The following is a 24,026-nucleotide window of genomic DNA, read 5'->3' on the forward strand; positions in this document are numbered from 1 at the left end:
TATTTGTTTGTTTAAAAATTTTAATTACTGGGACGCCTGGGTGGCTCAGTTGGTTGGACGGCTGCCTTTGGCTCAGGTCGTGATCCCGGAGTCCCAGGATCGAGTCCCGCATCGGGCTCCCAGCTCCATGGGGAGTCTGCTTCTCCCTCTGACCTTCTCCTCGCTCATGCTCTCTCTCACTGTCTCTCTCTCAAATAAATAAATAAATAAAATCTTTTTTAAAAATTTTTAATTACTTAACAGAGAGAGAACACAAGCAGGGCGAGTGGCAGGGAGAGGGAGATGCAGGCTCCCTGCTGAACAAGGAGCCTGATATGGAATTCCGTCCCAGGACTGTGGAATCATGACTTGAGCCAAAGGCAGATGCTTAACAGATTGAGCCACCCAGGTGCCCCTCCTTGCCCCTTTTTAAATCAGTGTTTGAGAAAGGAGCGTTGCAGTTGAATTACCAGCTCCAGCTTAGCCTGAATGGGGCTGAAGTTCAGGACCAAATGTTGGATGCAACTGTGAGGGGCAGTGGCTTTGGGGCAGTAGTATTGTATAAACCATTTAACAGTCCAGTTTTCTTTTTTTTTTTTTAATTTAAAAGATTTTATTTATTTATTGATAGGCAGAGATCACAAGTAGGCAGAAAGGCAGGCAGAGAGAGAGGAGGAAGCAGGCTCCTCGCTGAGCAGAGAGCCCGATGTGGGGCTCGATCCCAGAACCCTGGGATCATGATCTGAGCCGAAGGCAGAGGCTTTAACCCACTGAGCCACCCACGCGCCCCAACAGTCCAGTTTTCTTAGTTAAATTTATTTCCTGTAGAAATCCGTGTCCTCAGCAAAGGCATTTGGGATTGCTCTAGTATCCACGTGCCCTGTTAGAAGGCAGCTGTCGAACAGCAGCTCACCTCATTCTGCCTGCCAGCTGTGAGGAGTGGGGAGACATCAGATTTGTTAGGCTTTATGGTGATCTGGGATATGGCTTATTTCTTTCACGTTTGGCAGGTGATGTTGTGTTGGATAAACACAAGATTTTTTTTAATGTTTTTGGTCAAATTGAAGTCTTTCCCTTTCCCATGCAGTGTAAGGCCAGCGTAGCTGGACACCGATCTTCATGTTCACTCTGCAAGTGCTCAAGAGAAGGTGAGTGATGGTAGAGGTGGTAGTGGTAGTTTTGTGTATTGATAAAAACAAAGCTCATGCTCTTTTTGGCTTTTAAGAGTGGTCATCCCTAAATACAAGTTGATCTATAAAGCTCTTGGAAGTGCGATGCGATCTCTAACTTCGTGTTACCTGTTAGTGAATGATATTGGATCTCAGTTCCACCAGGGGAAGGAGACGATGGGTTGCCAGATCCTCACATTGAGGGAACTAAATGGGCAGCTGACCAGAGGTCAGAAGAAGTGTTATTTAGAACACATTTAAGGATGTGAGGTTGAAAAAGAATCTCCATGGCATTCAGCCATGTGACCCTTATCCCCTACTGCTTTGTAGTTACTGAGAATCATCTGCTATCAGGATCGTTTTCTTATTTACGCTCTATATAAACATTTCAGGATCTTCAACAGAAAAATATTTGTAAAGTAACAGTAAAAAATGAACAAGAGAAAATAATCAGATTTATATGTTGTTTGTATTTTTAATTTTATTTATTTTTAAGATTTTATTTATTATGTCAGAGAGAGTACAAGCAGGGGGAACAGCAAGCAGAGGGTGAAGCGGGCTTACCACTGAGCAAGAAGCCTGATGTGGGACTTGATCCTAGCACCCTGGGATCATGAGCTGAGCCGAAGGCAGATGCTCAACCAACTGAGCCACCCAGGCATCCTGGGTATATGTTGTTTTTATAAGGAATAAACCTACCAGCTTCTCAGTCACTTAACTTTAAGTCAGTTTCTCCAGAGAACCTTTAGATAGGCAACCTTAAAGAGTCTGTCAAAGGCATCTGTAACAACAGTCCTATAGCAATGACTTTTTTTTTGAAGATTACTAATTTACATATTGACAGATAGAGCAAGTGCATAAGCAGGGGGAACAGCAGAGAGAGAGGGAGAGGCAGGCTCCTTGCTCAGCAGGGAGCCCAAGCCCAGGACTCTGGGATCATGGCCTGAGCCAAGGCAGATGCCCAACCAGCTGAGCCACCTAAGCCACCCAGGTGCCCCAGCAATGACTGTCATATCCCTGTTTTTGATAATACACATTCAAAGCTAGGGCATGACCATAAAATATAGTTCAATGTGGGGTGCCTGGGTGGCTCAGTGGGTTAAAGCCTCTGCCTTCGGCTCAGGTCATGATCCGGGGTCCTGGGATCAAGCTCCACGTCGGACTTTCTGCTTAGCAGGGCCTGCTTCCCATCCTCTCTCTCTCTGCCTACCTCTCTGCCTACTGTGTTCTCTGTCAAATAAATAAAATCTTAAAAAAAAAAAAAATACAGTTCAGTGTAGGGATCCAGGTAGCTTTTAAAGGACCTGTTTGTTCCAAGTTTAGAACTTAGTATGTCTACAGTTTCTTAGCCTTTTGGCCTGCAGTGGAGATTCTACTCTCTAGTGAGGACTGTGAAACAGGTTCTGAAAATCTTTAAGGAAGGCTCTAGATGCTGTAGAAGCCAACCCAACTTGTGAGAAGGTGAGTAAATAACTGAGATTTTTAGTTTGCATTACTTCAGATTAGGCAGAATTGTGTGTTTTTCCCCTGAAGAGGGACTTCTTTCTCTGTATATTCTAACAAATGAATGGCTGGTTTATAAATACCCTTGGGTGCCCTGCCACTAAGAGGGCTGATACAGCTTTAACCTGGAAACATGTAAAGCAGGTGTTCACTAGTTGCTTATCACTGCTGTTAAGTTATCTCTACATTGGTCCTATAGAATGTATTTTTTTGAACGCCTGGCTTCCTGTGAACCCTTCAAGAATGAATTCATTGCAAAAATATGTTCCTAATTAATTGGACAAATTGTCCTGCTATAGAAAGAGATTTAAAATGAATCATTTATATTTTGGAGGGCATTTGCTCATTGTAATTCTTTGCAAATGAATGAGCTATACACAGGTAGGTCTGTTAGCTTCCCCAGAGAAGAGGGCACCTGTGATCTTACAGAATTTTAGATGGCTGTTTTAATACTATAACACTGGAAGAAGGAAGACTCCTAGTTGGGATATACGTTTCTACCAAACTTCTGGCAATTACCAAAGATAATTTTGTTCCCAAATCTGTTCTTATCATTGGTTTAAATAGTTAGGCCCAGCATCTCATGAAGGATTTCTTATATTTAAGTGTTTGAGAAGTGGTAGAAAACTCCTAAGATGAAATTTAAATACTTGAGTGGCTTCTTTGAACTATTTCATGTGCTTTCTCATTGGCCTGGCTTAAAATCTATTAAAGGACATTTTTTGTAGCTATTTCTGGGACTATTAAAAGCATTCCATGAGTATTTGGTAGCAGGTAAGGAGGAATCACAGCAGTAATGTTTTTGGGATGAAACCTGCTGGAGACTCTCTTTCTGTTTCTGTTTCTATAGTGACAGAAGCCAAGCAAGAATTAATAACCTATCCTCAGCCTCAGAAAACATCCATACCAGCACCATCAGAAAAACAACCCAACCAGTCCCCAAGGTCAGCTGATAAGGAACCTGAACCCAAGAAGAGAGAAGAAGGACAAGAACCACGCTTGGGACATCAAAAGAGAGAAGGAGAAAGGTATCTACCTCCTCGAAGGGAAGGGCTCACCTTCCGAAGAGACCGAGAGAAGGAACCATGGTCTGGGGAGACACGCCAGGATGGGGAGAGCAAAAGTAAGTGATTTGTCAGGGCACGAACCAGCCTGTGACCACGGCAGTTAGTGGTTAGGTACCAGGTGTTTCCCACACCCTAGTAAAACTGTTCAGCCTGATTGTGGAGGCTGTTGCTTTCTGCAGGCATTGCTGTAACCAGTCAGAGGAACTTGCATCCTCCAAATAGCAAATTGCTATTCAAATACAGCAAGACATCATTTTAGTATTTTAGTATTGACGAAGAAATGTTTGAAGTGTATGACCCAGCAATGTTTTATAGAATCAGCCTTGCTAGAGCAGAGTAGCATCTGCAGTAAAAAAGGACAATCAGGCTCTGGCGGCTTTGAAAATTAACCTTTCTCTCTTTCCTTGCTCCTCCCATTCGTATGTGGTTCGTTCAGCAATTATGCTAAAGCGCATCTATCGTTCCACTCCACCTGAGGTCATAGTAGAAGTGCTGGAACCCTACGTCCGCCTTACTACTGCCAATGTCCGTATCATCAAGAACAGAACCGGCCCCATGGGCCACACTTATGGCTTTATTGATCTCGACTCCCATGCGGTAAGTTTCCTCTGCCTTGGAATGGCCAAGGGACAGTTGGCTATAGAAACCTTAAGAAGGTTTAAAGGACTTCCTTGTCATTGGAATTCTCATGTGCTACCTGGTATCAAAAACCCTCTTGTTCTTTCCTTTAGGTGTAATGTTCATTCAAAGGAAGGGACTGCCTTTGAAAGTTAGAACTCTGAGCATTTTTCTAGATTTGGTTTTGTCTTTTGGTATTTACAATGTCCAATTAAAATAACATGAGAACTTAGTTACTTGTGAAGAATCTGTGTACTGAACCTTGCAAGCTTTAGTAAATTTTCTAGTTTCTTAAATTTGTTTTGCTCAGCCATAAATGATTTTATATTTGATGGTAACAGGACATATTCTCTTTTTCCTTAAAATGTTGTTTAAGAGATTCCTGTGGCTTGAATTTTTAGTTGTGGGGCCCTTTTCTATGGAAATAACATGAAAGTAGTAATGAAAATCCTTGATATTTTTCTTTTTTTATTTTTTTTAAGATTTTTTTTTGAGAGAGAAAGGGCACGAGTTTGGGTGGGGGTGGCAGAGACAGAGGGAGAAGCAGCCTCCCCACTGAGCAGGAAGCCCGACGGGGGACTTGATCCCAGGACCCTAGAACCCTGGGATCATGACCTGAACCAAAGGCAGATGGTCGGGGCACTGGATGGCTCAGTGGGTTAAAGCCTCTGCCTTTGGCTCAGGTCATGATCCCAGGGTGCTGGAATCAAGCCCCATATCTGGCTCTCTGCTCAGCGGGGAGTCTACTTCCCCCTCTCTCTGCCTGCCTTTCTGTCTACTTGTGATCTATCAAATCAATAAATAAAATCTTTTTTAAAAAATTAAAAAAAAAAAAAGGGCAGGTGGGCAATTGACTGAGCCACCCAGGTGCCCCTCGTTGGTATTTTTTAGATTTCATGTTTAGAAGTCACAAGAGACTTCGTAAACCATATTTGATGCAGTGAGAGTTGCAGCCTAAAAGAAGAGGATTTGAATTTCTGATATCAGTACCAGAAACTGATGTCTACTGTGATCACTATTCTGATCAGCCCTTCCTCTGGAGTTGCCTATTTTTGCCAGTTTGCTCTTACTATTATAATTATAGCCAGAACATAATGTTCAGTAAATTTTTCTTTTGAGAAGGAAAATCCACGTTTAGTTCTCTTTCAAAGGACATGGCCTTTTCTCTCTTTGTGCTGCAATTTGTCTTTGGTTTCCCAGGAAGCTCTTCGTGTAGTGAAGATCTTGCAGAACCTTGATCCACCATTTAGTATTGATGGGAAGATGGTAGCTGTAAACTTGGCCACCGGAAAACGAAGGTAAGGCGGAGGAGTGGGGCTCCTTTGTGAGTCCCCTACTCAAGTTCTTGGGAGGCAACTCCTAAAAGGTAGAGATAGTAAGACATGGTACCTTCCCGTGTGGATTTCTTCAGATATGTGTACATGTTTTCTTTTTCTGTAGCTTGGCTTATTCTGACTCTAGTTGTCTTTTGTTTTTGTTTTTGTTTGTTTGTTTTTTCCTGAAATAGCAGTACTAGGTACTTTAGTGCCTTCCCTCTTCACTGCCTGGTATCTTTGGGTTCCAAATGATACAATCTTGGATGTGGAGAAGAATCTCGATACATCCTTGCCCCTTGGAATCCTAAGAAAATGCTGTCCTGACTCCACACTCCCCTGACCCTGTTCATGCCTCCATGGTACCAGGAAATCTGATTCCCCTTCATTCTTATACTTACCTTGACTTAGGAGTGGTCACTGGGAAGCGGCTGTATCAGAGAGGCAGCCTTGGAGGATGGGGCAGATCATGCTCTGGCACCTCAGCTCGTTTGCTGTTCTGCTCCAGCAGCAGCTGTGTAGGAGGAATCTCTGTACTGCCGGGCCTGCTTGCTCTGGATCCATTTCTTTCCCTGCAGAATGGGCAAAAGTTAGTTTCTTGGCAAATCCATAGGGTTAGCAATTCTCAAATGGCTTTTTGTAGCAGACTCAAGATGTGTTGTGTTATTTGTTGCAGAAATGATTCTGGGGACCATTCTGACCACATGCACTACTATCAGGTAGGCTTCAGCAGCTGGGGAGTGCTCTGTCAAAATCCTCAAGTGACTGGAAGAGTCATCTTGAATTTTCTCCAGCGGGTGACTGGTAAGGGCTATCAGAAGTTCCATAATTTTAACTAGCCTTTCTGTGATAGGGTAAAAAGTATTTCCGAGACAGGAGAGGAGGAGGCAGAAATTCAGACTGGGCTTCAGATACAAATCGACAAGGACAACAGTGTGAGTCACTTGTTTTATTTTTGTTGCTCTTTTTGACTTGACTGCTCATTAATTGAGATCTTTGTGGTCACAGAGTTAGCAAGAAATACCATTAACTGGGGATGCTTATTCAGAGAGCACCGTCTGCACGTTCTGTACCTGTGTGGGTTGGCTGTCCCCGTGCTTGGGTTGTTCTCAGTCCCACAGCAGGGCTCCACTGGACAGGGACTAACATTGGCTCTGGTTTTATTCCCGCTAGCATCATCTGACTGCTACATATATGATTCTGCTACTGGCTACTATTATGACCCTTTGGCAGGAACTTACTATGACCCAAACACCCAGGTGAGTTTTTGGTTTGTTTACTTTATCAGTGATTCTTTTGAGAAAAGTACCTATAATTTGTTGGTTTGAAGATTTTATTCCCTGGATTTTTGGTTGCTTATTACATGAAAAGTGGAAAAGTTTAAATCTCATGGAAGTTTAAGTACTTCTCTGTTTCTGGCAGCTGCTGTTACACTGTCTGTATCTCATGTCTAGCCTGGTGTTTTTTGAAGTCCACATCGTATATTGAGTTGTATTTACTGAGTTGTGTTCATTCAGGATTTACAGATGGTGACCTTTGTGTTAACTGTTGCCTATAGAGAAAATCAGTGCTTTGTGGCATTATAGGTAAGAATAGTGCTGCTCTTGGAAAAATGGACAGTGAGTGGTCTGGATAGGTCCTAGCCCCTGGAGTGTGTTTCAAGATTGTTTGATGCGGTCTCTTCTTAGGCTTGTGAGGGAGAGAGCTGTTCTTTCTCCCAGAAGGGAACTTGTTCCTTAGACCTAGAATTAACTGGGGAAGTGAGATATTCTGCAGACTTAACAGTTTCTAACTAAATTGCAGCAAGAAGTCTATGTGCCCCAGGACCCTGGATCACCTGAAGAAGAAGAGATCAAGGAAAAGAAGTCCACCAGTCAAGGAAAGTCAAGTAGTAAGAAGGAAGCATCTAAAAGAGATGGAAAGGAGAAAAAAGACCGAGGAGTGACAAGGGTAAGAGGACTTGGGAATCTTCTTTACCAGACAGTTACAGATTCAAATAAAGGCATTATAAAGGAGATCTAGGGTTGAGGTGTGAAGTTACCAAAAAAGCAGACAATCCCCTTGCATCTTACAGCTGTTGGTCACTCCTTCACAAAGGCAAAAACTGTGGATGGCAGAACAAAGTGACTCAGCTAAACCCTAACGCCTGGGCTCCACGTAGTTTCACTTTCCTACACCCCCTCTTCAGTGCTTGACTCTGTATACACATTACTGTAGTTGTAATTGTAGCAGAGGTTACCATTCTGTATTCTCTGCTCTGTTTATATTTGCTCTTAAGTAGTTTTTCCATAGTTCTATAATACTTAATTATTTATAATTATTTATAATATTTGGTTTCAGCTTTTGCCACTTGCTCTTTTTTTTTTTTTAAGATTTTATTTACTCGTCAGGAAAGAGAGTGCACAGAAGCAAAGGAAACTTCCCAACCGTATTCCCAATCCTTTGTAAAATAAGGGTATTAATGCCTATCTGGGAGGGTTATAGTAAAGTCTGAGGACAATAATGCATATAAATGTCTCATCTGGTGCCTAACATATAGTGATCACTCACTATATACTGAATGTTATGTTTTCAAAGGCTTTTTATTTTAAAATCATTATAACAACATTTCAGATACTTCACAAATTAGGAGTTTTTGGAAAATCTGATTAAATTCAACAGGGTTCTTAGCCCAGCTTTTTTATGAGTATCATATAAGAATTATGGGTTTAATCAGTTTCAGGAAAATGCCACTGAGGGGACAGCCCCCCCAGAGGACGTCTTTAAGAAGCCCCTGCCTCCCACTGTGAAGAAGGAAGAAAGTCCTCCACCAGTAAGGCTAAGCCAACACTCAGGGCTGGGGCTGGAGCTGGGGATCGGGTTGGTTCTAAATGGGAAGGGAAGTTCAAAGACTGATGTTTCACTTGGGTGTTGGTCCTTTTGTTCTCTCTACTGGACAAACAAGGACTTCCCTTGAGTATGAGCATGAGATAAATGTTCCTGTCTGCTAATAGACACCCTGCACCATTCCCATCAGACAAGGGAATGTCTGGCTCTTTTTAAGTTATAATCTTGGTCTTGTTAATACTTCTAAAAGATCTGTTTTCCTGGCCCCAATTTTTCCTGCCTTTTGGTGCTGTGTACGAAGCTCAGGTGTGGAGTGCATGTGTGGTCGTTTTTATGGTTTACCTGTCTGGCCAAAGTGAATGATGCTAAAATTAGTACCCGTTTTTTAGATGCATTAAAGTGATGGTCTCCTCTAATCTGATTCTGATTAAATGTAAATATGTAGCAATAGTGATCATGCTTTATTTTTTATTTCGATTGATCACAAGCCCATGACCATGCATCATTATTTCACAGTCCTATAAATTACTGATAAATACTCTTCCCGTGTCCCATTATTAGTTTAATTCATTGTAGCATCAGTCCTGGCCATGCCTTTGCCTTGCTCAGGAGCTCAGTGTCTACCTGAGAGCTTATTCTTCATTTGCTTTCAGTCCACCTCCTAAATCCCTTTTGCTGTAGGGGTTACTGTTGCCCTTCATAAATTTTATCTTTCCTTTTCTCCTGGGTTACGGTAACCTGAGGGATTGCTGCTTTCTCTTCCTCTTTGTAACCTGTAACTTCTTAACTCTCCCTGCCTCCATGTCAGTTCTCCTTTCCCTTCTTTCTCTTCACTGTTCTGTTGCTAGAGTCACTTCTGAGGGAATCTTTCTGGTTTTATCTGAGCAATCCAGAAGAAAAGTCAAGCTTGAATATGTTGCTTCCATGAGGGAAATGAGCAGTGTGGTCATTAATCATCATTTTAATCATTAATCATCATTTTTTTTTTTTTTTTTTTTTTTTTTTTTTTTAAGATTTTATTTATTTATTTGACAGAGAGAAATCACAAGTAGATGGAGAGGCAGGCAGAGAGAGAGGAAGGGAAGCAGGCTCCCTGCTGAGCAGAGAGCCCGATGCGGGACTCGATCCCAGGACCCTGAGATCATGACCTGAGCCGAAGGCAGCGGCTTAACCCACTGAGCCACCCAGGCGCCCCATTAATCATCATTTTAAGCCCAGTTCACTATTCAAACTAAAAGACAAGAAATGAGATACCCATATTGGAATATCCAGAAAACAGGCCCCACAGTATAGGTTGAGGTTGGTGTTAATCTCTGGCCTTCTCCCTTCAGCCTAAGGTGGTAAACCCACTCATCGGCCTCCTGGGTGAATATGGAGGAGACAGTGACTATGAGGAGGAAGAAGAGGAGGAGCAGACGCCTCCTCCACAGCCCCGCACAGCCCAGCCCCAACAGAGGGAGGAGCTGACCAAGAAGGAGAACGAAGAAGATAAACTCACTGACTGGAATAAACTGGCTTGTCTGCTCTGCAGAAGGCAATTTCCCAACAAAGAAGTTCTGATCAAACACCAGCAGCTCTCAGACCTGCACAAGGTATGGGGTAGCGGCCCTGACCTTTCAAACGTTGGCCTCTTACCATCATGTATTACAGTCCAATGAATTGTTCCTCCACCTTTTGTCAGGAGTTGCTTTGCATTAAGGCTGTGCACACCTTCAGAAACCTTGGCAGGCAGCATGGCTGGGGCTTGAGCCCCAGACTCCGGGGCTGTGCTGAAGACAGGAGGGGAGGGAGTCATCAAGTCGGAGGCTTGTTTGCTGAGTTCTCATCATAGCTCTTCTATTAACCTAACAATTGGACTTCAGATAAGCCTCTTCTCTCCTGTGGTATTTGATGGCTTCCTCTGGTTCTGTCTAGTTCTGATACTGTGCAGTTTTCCCAAAGGTGGGTCACATTCTGCCATCTCTTCATGTGGTGAGTCATTGCTGTAAGCAGGGGCACAACGTCTGCTGTTAGAGAGTTAACCTGACACACACTGGCCCTCCCCTGCATCTTCCCGCTCAGATGTACTGGCCAGAGAGCCAAATTCTGGACAAATAAAACCCCTAGATAGACTCTTGTTCTCAGTCTAGGGTGATTTATTTCACACTCCTTCTCTAGCAGATGTTGCTAGAGCGGGTGAGGAAATCAGATTTAGACTTTCCTTCAATATAAAGTCCAAAGTCTTATGTAGCTAAAAGCTGAGAAGCTCTGCTTTTGGTAATAGGCCCCCCTTTTCTCCTAGCTGCCTCTGTGGAGGCTCTGCAGAGTTTCTAGGGGTCTGAGAAGTTCCTCACAATCCCTGCAACAGATTACCTCCCAGGTCCCTTTGACCTCGAATTCTCAGTCATGAAACTGACACATTCAAATTTCAGCTCTTTAGGGATGCTGGCTTCCCCAGTCTGTAGAGCATGTGACTCTTGATCTTGGGGTTGTGAGTTCAAGCCCCACATTGGGTGTAGAGCTTACTTTTAAAAAAATTAAATGAAAAAAAAAGTTAAAGGATATATAAAATTAAATAATAATAGATTTCAGCTCTCTGATGAAAATGCTAATAAATGGCTGATGTCAGGAAAGAGGAGCCAGAAATCTGGTGAATCCACGAATTGAACTGACTCTGGGATAGTGGAAAGTGGACTGTAGTACTTTTTTCCTTTCCTTGCAGTGATGCAGTGCAAAGAATCCCCATCCATACTGTACTGGACCCCTTAAGTTTCTTACATATGTTGGAGAGTATTGTGTAGTAGAGCCATGTTCGAGAAGTGTGGGACCCTTAAAGAACACAGGACTCTCCAAGCAGTCTTTTTGTTCTTTTAGCACCTTGGGTTCTCCTTTTCATTTTTTCTGGATGCTTGAAAAAGAGGATAGTGTTCGAGGATGGTGAGTGGTGGTGGTGGTAGTGATGGTGGTAGTAGGAAAATCATGTGGGCATTCAGTTTTCTCCACTGAAGTGCTCAGATTCCCCTCTCTCACAATTTTTTCTTTAGATAAAAACCTATAAACCAGTTTTGTGTTTTCTGCATTTTTTTAAAAAGTTTTTATTTATTTGAGAGACAGAGTACAGGGTGGGCTATGGAGGCAGGAGGGGCAAAGGGAGAGAATCTCAAGCAGACTCCCTCCTGAGCACAGAGCCTGATTCGGGACTTAATCTCATGACCCTGAGATGACCTAAGCTGAAATCAAGAGTCAGACAGTTAACTGACTGGGGCACCCAGGTGCCCCTGTTTTCTGCATTTGGAGAGAAGTAGAATGAAGGTCTCTCTTGTACCACACCATGTAACTAATCTGTGTGACAAGCCAGCATTACAACTTGGGTTCCTACTGGAGAGCCTAAAGCCAGTCTGGTTAGGAATTGTTGATTGCAGGGTACAGTGATCACTCAGGAGAGTTGGTCAGTGAAAGAAGCCACAGTCCTAAAGTAGCTATTGGGAAAGACCTAGAGGCATTTTCTAGGACCACTTTTTCTAGACCTGTACTCCTAGAACTTTCTATCTTCTCAGCAAAACCTGGAAATCCATCGGAAGATAAAACAATCTGAGCAGGAGCTAGCCTATCTGGAAAGGAGAGAACAGGAGGTAAGTTTTGATGACCTATTAACTCCCTTGACCTCAACTCTTTACTCTCTGGTGTGGAATTTGTAGGCTGTACTGAAGACAGAGAGTGAAGAGGACCTAAAAGATGGTGTATACATTTATCAAAACCCATCAAACTACATTATAATGGGTGCACTTAATTGTTTATAAAATTATACTTTAATAAAATTGATATATATATATATATATTTTTTTTAAAGATTTTATTTATTTATTTGACAGAGAGCACAAGTAGTTAGAGAGGCAGGCAGAAACAGAGAGGAGGAAGCAGGCTCCCTGGCAAGGAGAGAGCCTGATGCGGGGCTCAATCCCAGGACCCTGAGACATGACCTGAGCCGAAGGCAGAGGCTTAACCCACTGAGTCACCCAGGCACCCCTGATATATATATTTTAAAAGGGTGGTAGTTTAAAGTCTCCAAACAGGTCAAACAAATAGCATTTTTCTTTCCTGCCCAGCTTTTAAAATCAGTGAAGGTAGGGCTGCTAAAATACCTTTTTTTACTATCAGAGGCTAAGTTAGAAGAAGCAGTTTAGCGTAGAGCCAAATGGACTTGTTACCTGGATCACATAATTAGGCAGACTCCCCTACAGATAGCCACAAGCTTCACTGCCCAGGCCAGATCTTATGTGATGGGTAGGAATCCTCCCTGGAGGCCTACTGGAGAGCACCTCCTTAGACAAGGTAAACACAGCTGTAGGACAAGCACACCAGTTCATTCTTCTCAAATTTACCAGTCAGAGAAGCCACTGCTTTCTCAAGAAGAGTATGTGAAGGAGCAAGAGATTCCAGGAGTTAACCGTTGAACCCCCTTCTCTTTAGAAGGACTATAAGGAATAAAGCGAATTTTCCCCACTATTTCAGCTCCCTTAAATGGAAATTTCAGGTCTTTTCTTCTGCTTACCAACAGGGAAGGTTTAAAGAAAGAGGAAGTGATCGCAGGGAAAAGGTCCAATCTTTTGACTCTCCAGAAAGGAAACGAATTAAATACTCCAGGGAAACTGACAGGTAAGCCAGGAACTTTTCATTCAGCCTAAGCCTCAAGGCCTAATGGTGAAACCATCTTCTTCTCCAGCTGCACTGCTTTTTTCTCTCTCAGGGATAACTGAAGTCAGCAGGAGCAGGTTCTTTCTGAACTCCTTGAGTATGAGGTTCACTCCAACCTCTGACCACCCAGCTTCACTCAGGGAATATATGTGTTTGGCTGGCTGTTTAGCTGCTCTCCTTCTCTCCTCATCAGTAATGCTGTACCTCCTGTGGACCTGATAATGTCATTCTTTCAGGCTTTTTCTCTAGGGAACCTCCGTCCTCACACGTAGGTGCTGAAATGAATGGTTGGCTGCTGATAGACCTATATTATCTCTAGATTCCTGTGCTTATTTCTAGTCAGGTCAGGGTGGGGAGCCCAGCAGAGTTAGATAGAATTTGTTGATAACCCATCGTGTCTAGGCACTGCACTAAGTGCAAGGAATACTCAGGTGGACAAGACCTATAAGAATAAGGAAGGTTCAGGTGATGCTGTGTCTCATAGAGCAGACAATTCCAGTGGAGAAGGAAAGGTCATTTCAGTTGGAGCAAACCACATACGTCGTGGATGAGAGAGAGAGGAGTCATAGGATGCATTTGAAAAATTATAAGTAGCCTGATGGAGGCCAGCTCAGGAAGTTCATACTCCGTGAATATCGTGCTAAGACTTTGTCTTAGGGCAGCAGGAGGTTATGAAATGATTTTAAGGAGGGTGCTGATCTGATGAGACTTGAACAGGTCTGTATGTTGGTAAGCAAAAGAGCAGCTAATAGCCAGGGTAAATTATGCCTTTGGGGATGGGGGAGATCATTGATGGAGAAAGGCCCCAAAGGAGGGTTGATGGGGTCTGGGGCTCTAGCATCCCAACTTACTTGCTCACTGCCCACAGTAAGATTATTTTTTAATCATGGCCCAATAATCATGTGTGTGTAAGTACCAAAAAGAGATCTTCATGAAAAATACTTATTTACTGAATATGATAAGCTCTGGTATTTTTATTCTAGCTTTTCCTATTTGCATTTTTTTTTTAAGGATGAGTGTTTTTTGTTTTTGTTTGTTTTTAAGATTTTATTTATTTTATTATTTATTTGACTGGGGGAGAGATAGATCACAAGTAGGCAGAGAGGCAGGCAGAGAGAGTGGGAAGCAGCCTCCCTGCTGAGCAGAGAGTCCGATGCAGGGCTCGATCCCAGGACCCCAAGATCGTGACCCGAGCCGAAGGCAGCGACCCAACCCACTGAGCCACCCAGCCACTCCAGGATGAGTGACTTTTTAAGATTTGTTTATTTTGAGATAGAGTGAGAATGCACACACGTGAGCAGAGGGAGAGAGAATCTCAAGCAGACTCCCTGCTGATCATGGAGCTTGACGTGGGGCTTTATCCCACAACCCTGAGATCATGACTTGAGCCAAACAAGAGCTGGACACTCAACCAACTGAGCCAAGTGCCCTGTTTGCATTCTTTTTTCTTTCTTTCTTTCTTTTTTTAAGATTTTATTTCTTTATTTGACAGAGATCACAAATAGGTAAATAGGCAGGCAGAGAGAGAAAGGAAGGAAGGCTCCCTGCCGAGCAGAGAGCCCAATGAGGGGCTCCATCCCAGGACCCTGGGATCATGACCTGAGCCGAAGGCAGAGGCTTAACCCACTGAGCCACCCAGGTGCATTCTTAAGAAGTGCTAAGGAAGGACCACTTAAACAATGTAATATCCTACTAGGTCATTCTCTGCAATTCGAAATATACTGGGCTAAGCCAAAGGTAAAGGAGTCATTAAGGAGGAAGGACACCTTAGCCCTGAGTGAGCTGGGCTGGGTGCAGAAAGATACCCTTCTGTATTCTTGGCACCCATCACACACATTCTGCTGGTTCCCTTCCTTCTTAGTCTTCTCCCATGCTTCTCTTAGTTTTCTGGGCAATTCCAGATATTCTCCAGGACTCTGCCCTCGGTGCTCTTTAATTCTTGTTGTTCTACCTCTTGGCCTAGACCCAAGGCCACAGTCATCACTAACAAGCTAACAGGTCCCTATGACTCCATTCCAAGGCAGTTTGGTTTTCTGAGTGCAAAATTACTATTTCAGTTTACCTCCTGGGAATGTCCTTGTGGAGACCTCTTAGGCTCCTCACTCTAAGCAATAACTCAGTATTATATTCCATATCATATTCAGTTCCAGTCCTGCTAAACCTGCTGTGTGATCCTCTTTCAGAGTAGTGACATCACTGCATCATGGCCTGCCTGGTCTGACCCAGTCTTCCCGCTTTTTCCCCTTTATCGTTACTGGCCACGTCCCTAATTAAGCTTTTTCCCCCATTCTAGCTCACCTCCAAATTGGACTCTTTATTCTCCGTCTCTTTTCTTCAACCTCTAGTGTACTCTCTACCCTGGCACCAAAACCATTTTGTGAACAGAAATCTCCTAAAACTTACCTTTTTGTGAGGGCATACCTTGCTAAGAAGGAGGCCTGGAGTCCAGGGGTTTTTTTGTCCCAAAGAATGAAGTCCAGAATCATGATTTAGCGTGAAGTTTCGAGGCTTTCCAGTCTAGCCCAAGAAGCCTTTGTCAGTTCCTACAATTCCTCTCCTAGACAAATTGTATTCTCTAACTTCTTATTTATGGCCTCCTTTCCTCTCATACTTTTTAGTCAGTTCGGATGTGCCCTCTTGTTGGAATTCGTCATTGTTGGTGATGCTCCTTCAGAGCTTGTGTCTTCTCTGATGTATTTCCATAGATGTCTCCTGATCCCACATCCCTGGCTGAGTTATCCTTTTCATGTCCTTCCCCATGAATAGGGATGGGTCTTGGGCATCTCTGTATCCCGAAGCCCAAAGCCTGTTGCATAGATAGCAGGCACTCAGAAGTATTCCCTAATACACTTCAGAGGAAGCAAATGTGAATCAGACAACAGAGGTTTTTATTAGGGTCACTTTGAAAGTGATGGTATGTAAGTACATCTGCTCCTTTCGCAGTGATCGCAAACCTGTTGGTAAAGAAGGAATCGACAGTAGCAACAAAGGAGGCTGTGTCCAGCAGACCGCTGGCTGGAGGAAGGGGGCGGGCCTCGGGTATGGCCATCCCGGATTGGCTTCAGCAGAGGAGGTGAAATGGTTTCCGTCTTTTGGGGGTGGCCTGAACCTGGAATGTACTTAACGTTCTCTCTTTCAGTCAGTCTTGATTACTGGATGATAGATGGGTATTCTGGGCCCTTGTAATTTTGGTTGGCTGTGGGAGAAGGAGAAAAGTGGAAATGGGGCTCCTCTTACTCTTGCACGGAGTAAAAGGTGGGGTATTACAGGAATCAGGCAATTTGAAACTGGCAAATCATTTGGTGACAAAAACCAGGGAACCTGCAGTAAAAGGAACAAAAGCATCTGAGAGGCATCATCATCTGAGGAACTGAAATAACTAAAATATGAGGAGGACGAGGTTAGTCCTGGTTCTCATAAAGGGCTCTGCCTCACTTAGGTCAGGAACAGAAGAGAGCAAAGGTTTTGAGAGGGAACGTTGCCCATTTTATGTTGGCTTGGTCCCCCTCTGAACATGCCAACTGCAGGAGACTGGCTTCTCATGTCTGGTATTAAATCCCGTATCCTGAAGTCATGGCATCACCACCCTCCTTATTCATCTTGGGTTTTGTTTATTAATTAAACATTCTAAAAAATTCCCCCAAATCCTGATCCTTACTGGTCCAGAAATACTTGTAATCAAAGGCCAGACCTGAGGCTTATTAATTGATAGAGCCCACTTCATTGTTTGTCTTTGTGTTACAGACTGAAGGCCGGATGAGGGGGCCCAGTGTGGGGGCTCCAGGAAGAACCAACAAGAGACAGTCCAACGAGACTTACCGAGATGCTGTGCGAAGAGTCATGTTTGCTCGGTATAAAGAACTAGATTAAAGAATGGAGACAAGTCCCCACAGAACACAACCTCCTTCTTGTTTTGTTTGTCCGTCTCTCCTTTTGTTTTGTTACTGTTCTTGCTGCTAGAACTTTTTTAAATAAACTTTTTTTCAATGTGATTTTTTTTGGTGGTTATATTTTTCTCCCACAGGTGGGTGAGGGTGGGGTGTATGGTAGGAGGGAGAGAGCACGTTGGTGCTACCCATTTGAGGTGGCACTGAAATGGCAGCAAGTGCTACCATGAGCCCTGAGACACCACCTGCTGTCAGTATGAGTGGATGTGTTGCGGTGACCTTTGAACTCTAGCTTATGTGAGTACTTTCAGATTTTAAAAATTATTTTCCTGATCTAGTTAATGAAAACTGTATCCCATTATTGCTTGCTTTTATTTCTTTGATAACTGCTGAAAGTGAATATATTTCCGTATGTTGGTTTACTACTGATTAGACCTTTGAAGTCGTCTTCTGACTTCCCTATTGTTGGTGGGGGTGGGGGAAGCAGTGTGATAGCTCTTTTTCTAGGTGCCTGCTGGGTGCTTAATGTGTCACATATTATGATCACCACAATGAGTTGGCATAGTAAGAATTATTACTCCCCTCTAGCCACTACCCCAGGTTTTCCTTCCCTCCTTGGCTGAAATTCTCCAGAGAGGTGTCTTTGGACACCCTCTTTCAAATCTTTCTTAATTTTCTACCATATCACTCATACCATTTCACTGGATTTGCTTTAAAAGAGAGGGTTGTTTTTAAATTTTTTTTTTTTTTATTCTTTGAAGTTAAAAGTACAATATCCTATGAATCTATTAAAACTTTAAAAAGTAGGGTGCGTGGGTGGCTCAATCAGTTAAGCGGCCAGCTCTTGGTTTCAGCTCAGGTCATGATCCCAGGGTCCCGAGGTCAAGCCCTGCATCAGGCTCTGCGATTGATGGAGAGTCCGCTTGGGGATTCTCTCTTTCCCCGTCCCCAGCTTGCACTCACTCCCTTGCTCTCAAATAAATAAATCTTTAAAACTTAAAAAATAATTCCTCCAGATAACATATTATAGTACTAAGAGTTGCACTTTTCAGATGTCTCCGGAGGAATATTTTTTAGGAAGAGAACTGCCGGTTTAGAAGAGTATGTTGATGGTACAAGGTGGGAGTTTGTAAACTTACCCAACAAGGTGGGACACCTGGGTGGCTCAGTGGGTTAAGTGTCTGCCTTCCCAGGGTCCTGGGATCAAGCCCCTTGTTGGGCTTTCTGCTTAGTGGGGAGCCTGCTTGTCCCTCTCCCACTCCCCCTGCTTGTGCTCTCTCTCTCTCTCTCTGTCAAATAAACAAACCTAAAATCTTTATTTTAAATTAAAAAATAAAAAGCTGGGGCGCCTGGGTGGCTCAATAGTTTAAGCCTCTGCTTTCAGCTCAGGTCATGATCTCAGGGTCCTGGGATCGAGCCCCGCAACGGGCTCTCTGCTAGGCGAGGAGCCTGCTCCGCCCTACCACCTGTCTCTCTGCCTACTTGTGATCTCTCTCTCTAATAAATAAAATCTTTAAATAAATAAATAAATAAATAAATAACTTACCCATCAAGGGTCCTGGGATCGAGCCCCGCAACGGGCTCTCTGCTAGGCGAGGAGCCTGCTCCCCCCTACCACCTGTCTCTCTGCCTACCTGTGATCTCTCTCTCTGTCTAATAAATAAAATCTTTAAATAAATAAATAAATAGCTTGCCCATCAAGGGCCAGAGTCAGTATTTTATACTTCGCTGGTCAGATGATCTCTGTTGAAACTCTTCAGCCCTGTTATTGTAGTGAGAGCACAGCCACATTGATAGACAGTAGCAGCGATACATAGACAAGTGATTGTTGCTGAATTCGAATAAAACTTTATTTACAAAAACAGGTTGCAGGCTAGAATTGACCCATAGGTCTAAGGGCGTAATCTGGTTGCATAAAGCAGAACCAAGGACAGCTCTGTAAAAATAGTATGGAGGTATTACCATTTGAGGGGGATGGGCAGTGAGGGGTGAGAGTTGTAAGGAGAGGTAGGTATATACCAAGAAGAAAACATTTCTAGAAACAAGAATATATGTGAAGTTAAATTGTTTGCCATGCTGTCTCCAAATATAATCCTTTCTTCTTTATTAAGTCTTTACCCCTCCCAAAGGAAAAACAAAATCAGGAACGAACTGGCTTAGGGATTAAGAGCCCCAGGTTCAGGGCTCCTGGGTGGCTCAGTGGGGTAAGCCTCTGCCTTCAGCTCAGGTCATGATCTCATGCTCCTCTGCTCAGCAGGGAACCTGCTTCCTCCTTTCTCTCTGCCTATCTCTCTGCCTATTTGTGATCTCTGTTTGTCAAATAAATAAATAAAATCTTAAAAAAAAAAAAAATGCCCCAGGCTCTGGGCCTTGCTACCACTAGTGCAGCATTACAGCATTACAAAGTCCAATGACTTGGCTGCAGACAGATGCAGTGCAGTAGCCCTCTGGTCTGAAGGCCTGCAGGAACCTCTGTGGTGCATCTCTTTTTTTTTTTTTTTTTTTTAAATATTTTTATTTATTTGACACACACAGAGAAATCACAAGTAGCGCCCGCTGCATCTCATTTTTGCGTACATCAATGAGCACATCAAAATACTTCTTGAAAGCTGATCCAAGGGGCGCCTAGGTGGCTCAGTGGGTTAAAGCCTCTGCCTTCGGCTCTGGTCATGATCCCAGGGTCCTGGGATCGAGCCCCACATCAGGTTCTCTGCTCAGCGGGAAGCCTGCTTCCTTCTCTCTCTCTCTCTGCCTGCCTCTCTGCCTACTTGTGATCTGTCTGTCAAATAAATAAATAAAATCTTTTAAAAGTTAAAAAAAAAAAAGAAAGAAAGAAAGCTGATCCAAGTTTGTCCTTAACTGGCCAAACCAGGTTTTCCTTCTAACTTTGTATTACTCGTTTGGGCCTAAACTGTGGAACACTTCAAATGCTCCACTACTGAAGACTCTTTCATAGACTAGTTAGTTAATTCCAGTTCATTGGCTCCCCGGCAGAAGCACCACTGAGTTCCCTAGTGGTCATTCTATGAATGTTTTGAGAACCCACTTTACTTGTCACTGGGGCTTCTAGCAAGATCAGTGTTGGTTTCTGTGCCCATAGGACTTAGTTACTAAGGAAGATGGACGTTGAACAATTGCTGATGTGATGAGAGACAATACAGCAAGCTTTGGCAGCATCTTCTCTGAAGAAAGTATTTAAGCTCAGACCTCAAACTAATTTACCTACTTTTGTTTTCCAGCTTTATTTTGCCACTTAAATGGAAATTTTGTGGTTGAAAATATGGACTTAAATGTTCCATATATTTTTAAGGAACTACTTTGGGTATTGATGAAAGTAGGAATGGATGTGAAAAATGTGTCACCCTACCATGTCCCTGAGCAGTTCCCTGAGGCTTTGATCAGAATGCCAGCTACATAAGAACAGAGATCTCGGGTAATTTTCTTTACTACTGTATCCTTAGGTGCTAACACAGTAGGTACTGTATAAATGAGTGAATAATGCCTTGTTCATAGGTCTATATAAAATACTTGTTGAATTCAATTTTGATTGCATATCTCTGCCAATTCATCAAAGCTCAGCTCTGACAAATTAGTTTCTTGGTATAGACGAGAGTTCTCTCATGTGAAAGTCTTCTTATTCTGGAGTAGTATTTTTACAGTCTAAGATCAAAACATGTGAAGTGCATTTTCCTTTTGCTAAATGGGAGAATAAGGCAAAAAAGATCATTTCGGGGGCATCTGGGTGGCTTAGTGGGTTAAGCCTCTGCCTTTGGCTCAGGTCATGATCTCAGGGTCCTGGGATCAAGCCCTGCATTGGGCTCTCTGCTTGGCAGGGAGACTGCTTCCCCCGCTCTCTCTGCCTACTTGTGATCTCCCTCTCTGTGTCAAATAAATAAATAAAATCTTTTTTTTTTAAAAAGCCTTTCGTTAAGAGAACTTTTTTTTTAACCTCAGAACATTAGGAAAAGCAGTCTTTTTTTTTTTTAAGATTTTATTTATTTATTTGACAGATCATAAGTAGGCAGAGAGGCAGACAGAGAGGGGGGGAAGCAGGCTCTCCACCGAGTAGAGAGCCCGATGCGGGGTTCGATCCCAGGACCCTGAGATCATGACATGAGCTGAAGGCAGAGGCTTAACCCACTGAGCCACCCAGGCGCTCCTAGGAAAAACAGCCTTAAAGAACTTTGCCTAATATTGAACATACATGGCTTTACTCAAAACAAAAAACAGGGGTGCCTGGCTGGCTCAGTGGATGGAGCATGCAACTTTTGATCTCAGGTTTATGGGTCTGAGCCACATGTTGAATGTGGAGATTACTTCGGAATAAATATTTTTTAAGTACTTACTTTTAAAGATTTTATTTATTTGACAGAGAGATAGCACAAGTAAGCAGAGCATCAGGGAGATGAAGAAGCAGGCTCCCTGCTGAGCAGGGACCATGACCTGAGCCAAAGCCTCAGCCTAACTGACTGAGCCAGCCAGGCACCCCTATTTATTTATTTGAGAGAGAATGAGTGAGTGAGAGCAAGTAGGGGGAGGGGGAGGGACAAGCAGACTCTGCCCTGAATGTGGAGCCTGATGTGTGTTTGATCCCACAACCCCAAAATCATGACCCGAGCCAAAATTGAGAGTTGGACACCTGACTGACTGAGCCATTCCGGCACCTCAAGAAAATACACTTGGGAGCCTTCTGTTGGTCGCATACTTCTAGTTTTTTCTGATGATGTAAGTTTTACATACATCTACTCCTCCCCAGAAGTTGGACACTGTATATAAATACATATACACATATGAAAATGTAGAAGTGTGTATTTGTGTGTGTGTAGGTAGTGCTATGATCTGAATGTGTCCTCTCCCCTCTAAGTTCATACATTGAAATCCTAACTCTCAAAGGTAATGGTATTAGTAGGACTTTGGGAAATGATTAAGCTCATGAAGATGGAATCATCATAAATGGGATCAGTGCTCTTTTAAAAGAGATCCTACAGAGGTCCCTAGACTCTTCTACATGTGAGGATATAAGTCAGCAGCCTGGAAGAGGACCTTCACTTCACCATGCTGGTACCTTGATCTTGGACTCCAGAACTGTGAGAAATAAATTTTTTGTTGTCTATAAGCTTTGTTGTTTGTTGTTGGTTATAAGCTACCCAGTCTGTGGTATCTCTTTATAGCAGCCTGAATGGAGATGGATGGATGGATGGATGGATGGATGGATGGGGTGGAGAGAGGAGGAGGGAGAGGAAGTTACCCATTTTTCCAAAGTCAGAAATGTCTACCTTTCCTTCTATTGTTAGATTTTTTAATTATCCAAAGAACTTCCAGTGTCCATCACTTAATGCCCTTAATGTAGAATGCCTATCATTAAAACATGTTTTTTTTTTTAAAGATTTTATTTATTTATTTGACAGACAGAGATCACAAGTAGGCAGAGAGGCAGGCAGAGAGAGAGAGAGAGAGAGAAGCAGGCTTCCTTTGGAGCAGGGAGCCCGATGCGGGGCTCGATCCCAGGACTCTGAGATCATGACCCGAGCCGAAGGCAGCAGCCCAAACCACTGAGCCACCCAGGCGCCCCTAAAACATGTTTAAAGAACATTTTTCCTGGATGTTTTTCCAAGAAAAAGATTTTCCAGTGTATTTGAAGCTTCTGGTTTGGAATCTACTCCTTGACATCATTCCATTATTCTTGATAGATCTCTCAGAAAGAGAGGAGTATAGTATGGTTTTCTATAACTGATAGCTTCCCTCTGCCTTATCATGGTCTAATTTTTCATGTCTGTATATGTGACCTGAGAAACCAGTTCCACTAAAAATATATCTACAAATAATGCCAAGGGGGCAAATTATGCTAACTGGAGGCACTGCAGTACCACCATCTCACTAACCAGTCCCAGTCCAGAATATCTCTTAATTCTCCAAGAAAGCTTGCCTTTTTCTGCCCCAAAGTTTAGCTTGCTTTCTTAGTGGATTCATTTGTGTATTCAACAAATATCTATTGTATACATACCATGTGCCAGGCATATAGTATTATATTTAGTTCATATAGTGAACTAAAGAGGCATAAATTCCTACCCTTTTGGAGTTTACATTCTAGTAGTTGAGGGCATGGACTCTGAAATCAAGTTTATTAATTCAAATCCCAGTTCCACAACCATGAACTCTGTGTGAAGTACTGTCTTTCAAACAAGGGCAGTGATGATAGCTTTGACTAGATGAACAGCAATTTAGGGAGCCAGATGTGGACAGATCCTAGATATATTTTGAAGGTAGAGTCAACAGGATTTACTGACAGATTGGGTACAAGGAAAAAAGTCCTCCATGACTCCAGGGTTTTTGTCCTGAGTAACTGGAAGTAGGGAGTCACCATTTCTGAGCTGAGGAAGACTGTGAAGGAGATAAGGTTGAGTTTTGGCTGCAACTTTGAGATGCTATTAGATGTCCCAAGTACTGTTAAATTAACCCTGGAAAATGACTCCTGAGCCTTTGCCTTAGACTAGAGAATATCAATACAATGACACTCTGAAGACCATTCTTCAAGCTCTTAATTTGGGCACCTGGGTGGCTCGGTGGATTAAGCGTCTGCCTTCAGCTCAGGTCATGATCCCAGAGTCCTGGGATCAAGTCCCACATCCGGCTCAGAGAGCCTGCTTCTCCCTCTCCCTCTGCCTGCCACTCTGCCTACTTGTGCTCTCTCTCTCGGTGTCAAATAAATAAATAAAATTTTTAAAAGATACACACACACACATAAGCTTATTAAAAAAAAAAAAAGGAATTATCTTAATTTGGAGGCGACTGGCTGGCTCAGAAGAGCATACCACTCTTGATCTTAGGAATCATCAGTTCCAGCCCCATGTTTGGTGTCGAAGCTACTCAAAAATATAATTTTTAAAACTCTTAATTTCCATAAACTTCGTTTTCCTCACCTGCAAAGGGGTTTAATAGCCACTTCATAGATTACGAAAATGAAAATAAATATTTGTAAAGCGTCTAGCC

General features: G+C 43.0%; 1 protein-coding gene across 6 annotated transcripts in view; it reads left to right on the top strand.

Annotated features, from left to right (window-relative positions):
* Positions 1–17,141, top strand: part of RBM6 (RNA binding motif protein 6) — a 106,989-nt gene extending 89,848 nt beyond the window's left edge. For all 6 annotated transcript variants that reach the window (XM_059160951.1, XM_059160955.1, XM_059160952.1 and 3 more), the window contains 14 exons: positions 1,067–1,127; positions 3,502–3,774; positions 4,155–4,315; positions 5,537–5,634; positions 6,326–6,368; positions 6,503–6,584; positions 6,823–6,908; positions 7,453–7,599; positions 8,366–8,461; positions 9,807–10,067; positions 12,012–12,086; positions 13,013–13,110; positions 16,093–16,222; positions 16,894–17,141. In XM_059160951.1, the coding sequence (XP_059016934.1) occupies positions 1,067–1,127; positions 3,502–3,774; positions 4,155–4,315; positions 5,537–5,634; positions 6,326–6,368; positions 6,503–6,584; positions 6,823–6,908; positions 7,453–7,599; positions 8,366–8,461; positions 9,807–10,067; positions 12,012–12,086; positions 13,013–13,110; positions 16,093–16,222; positions 16,894–17,019 (1,737 nt within the window). In that variant the 3' untranslated portion in view covers positions 17,020–17,141. The remainder of the gene's footprint in view (positions 1–1,066; positions 1,128–3,501; positions 3,775–4,154; positions 4,316–5,536; positions 5,635–6,325; positions 6,369–6,502; positions 6,585–6,822; positions 6,909–7,452; positions 7,600–8,365; positions 8,462–9,806; positions 10,068–12,011; positions 12,087–13,012; positions 13,111–16,092; positions 16,223–16,893) is intronic.
* The last annotated feature ends 6,885 nt before the right edge of the window (positions 17,142–24,026 follow it).

This window comes from Mustela lutreola, chromosome 2 (genome assembly GCF_030435805.1).
Source record: "Mustela lutreola isolate mMusLut2 chromosome 2, mMusLut2.pri, whole genome shotgun sequence".
Lineage (NCBI taxonomy): Eukaryota > Metazoa > Chordata > Mammalia > Carnivora > Mustelidae > Mustela > Mustela lutreola.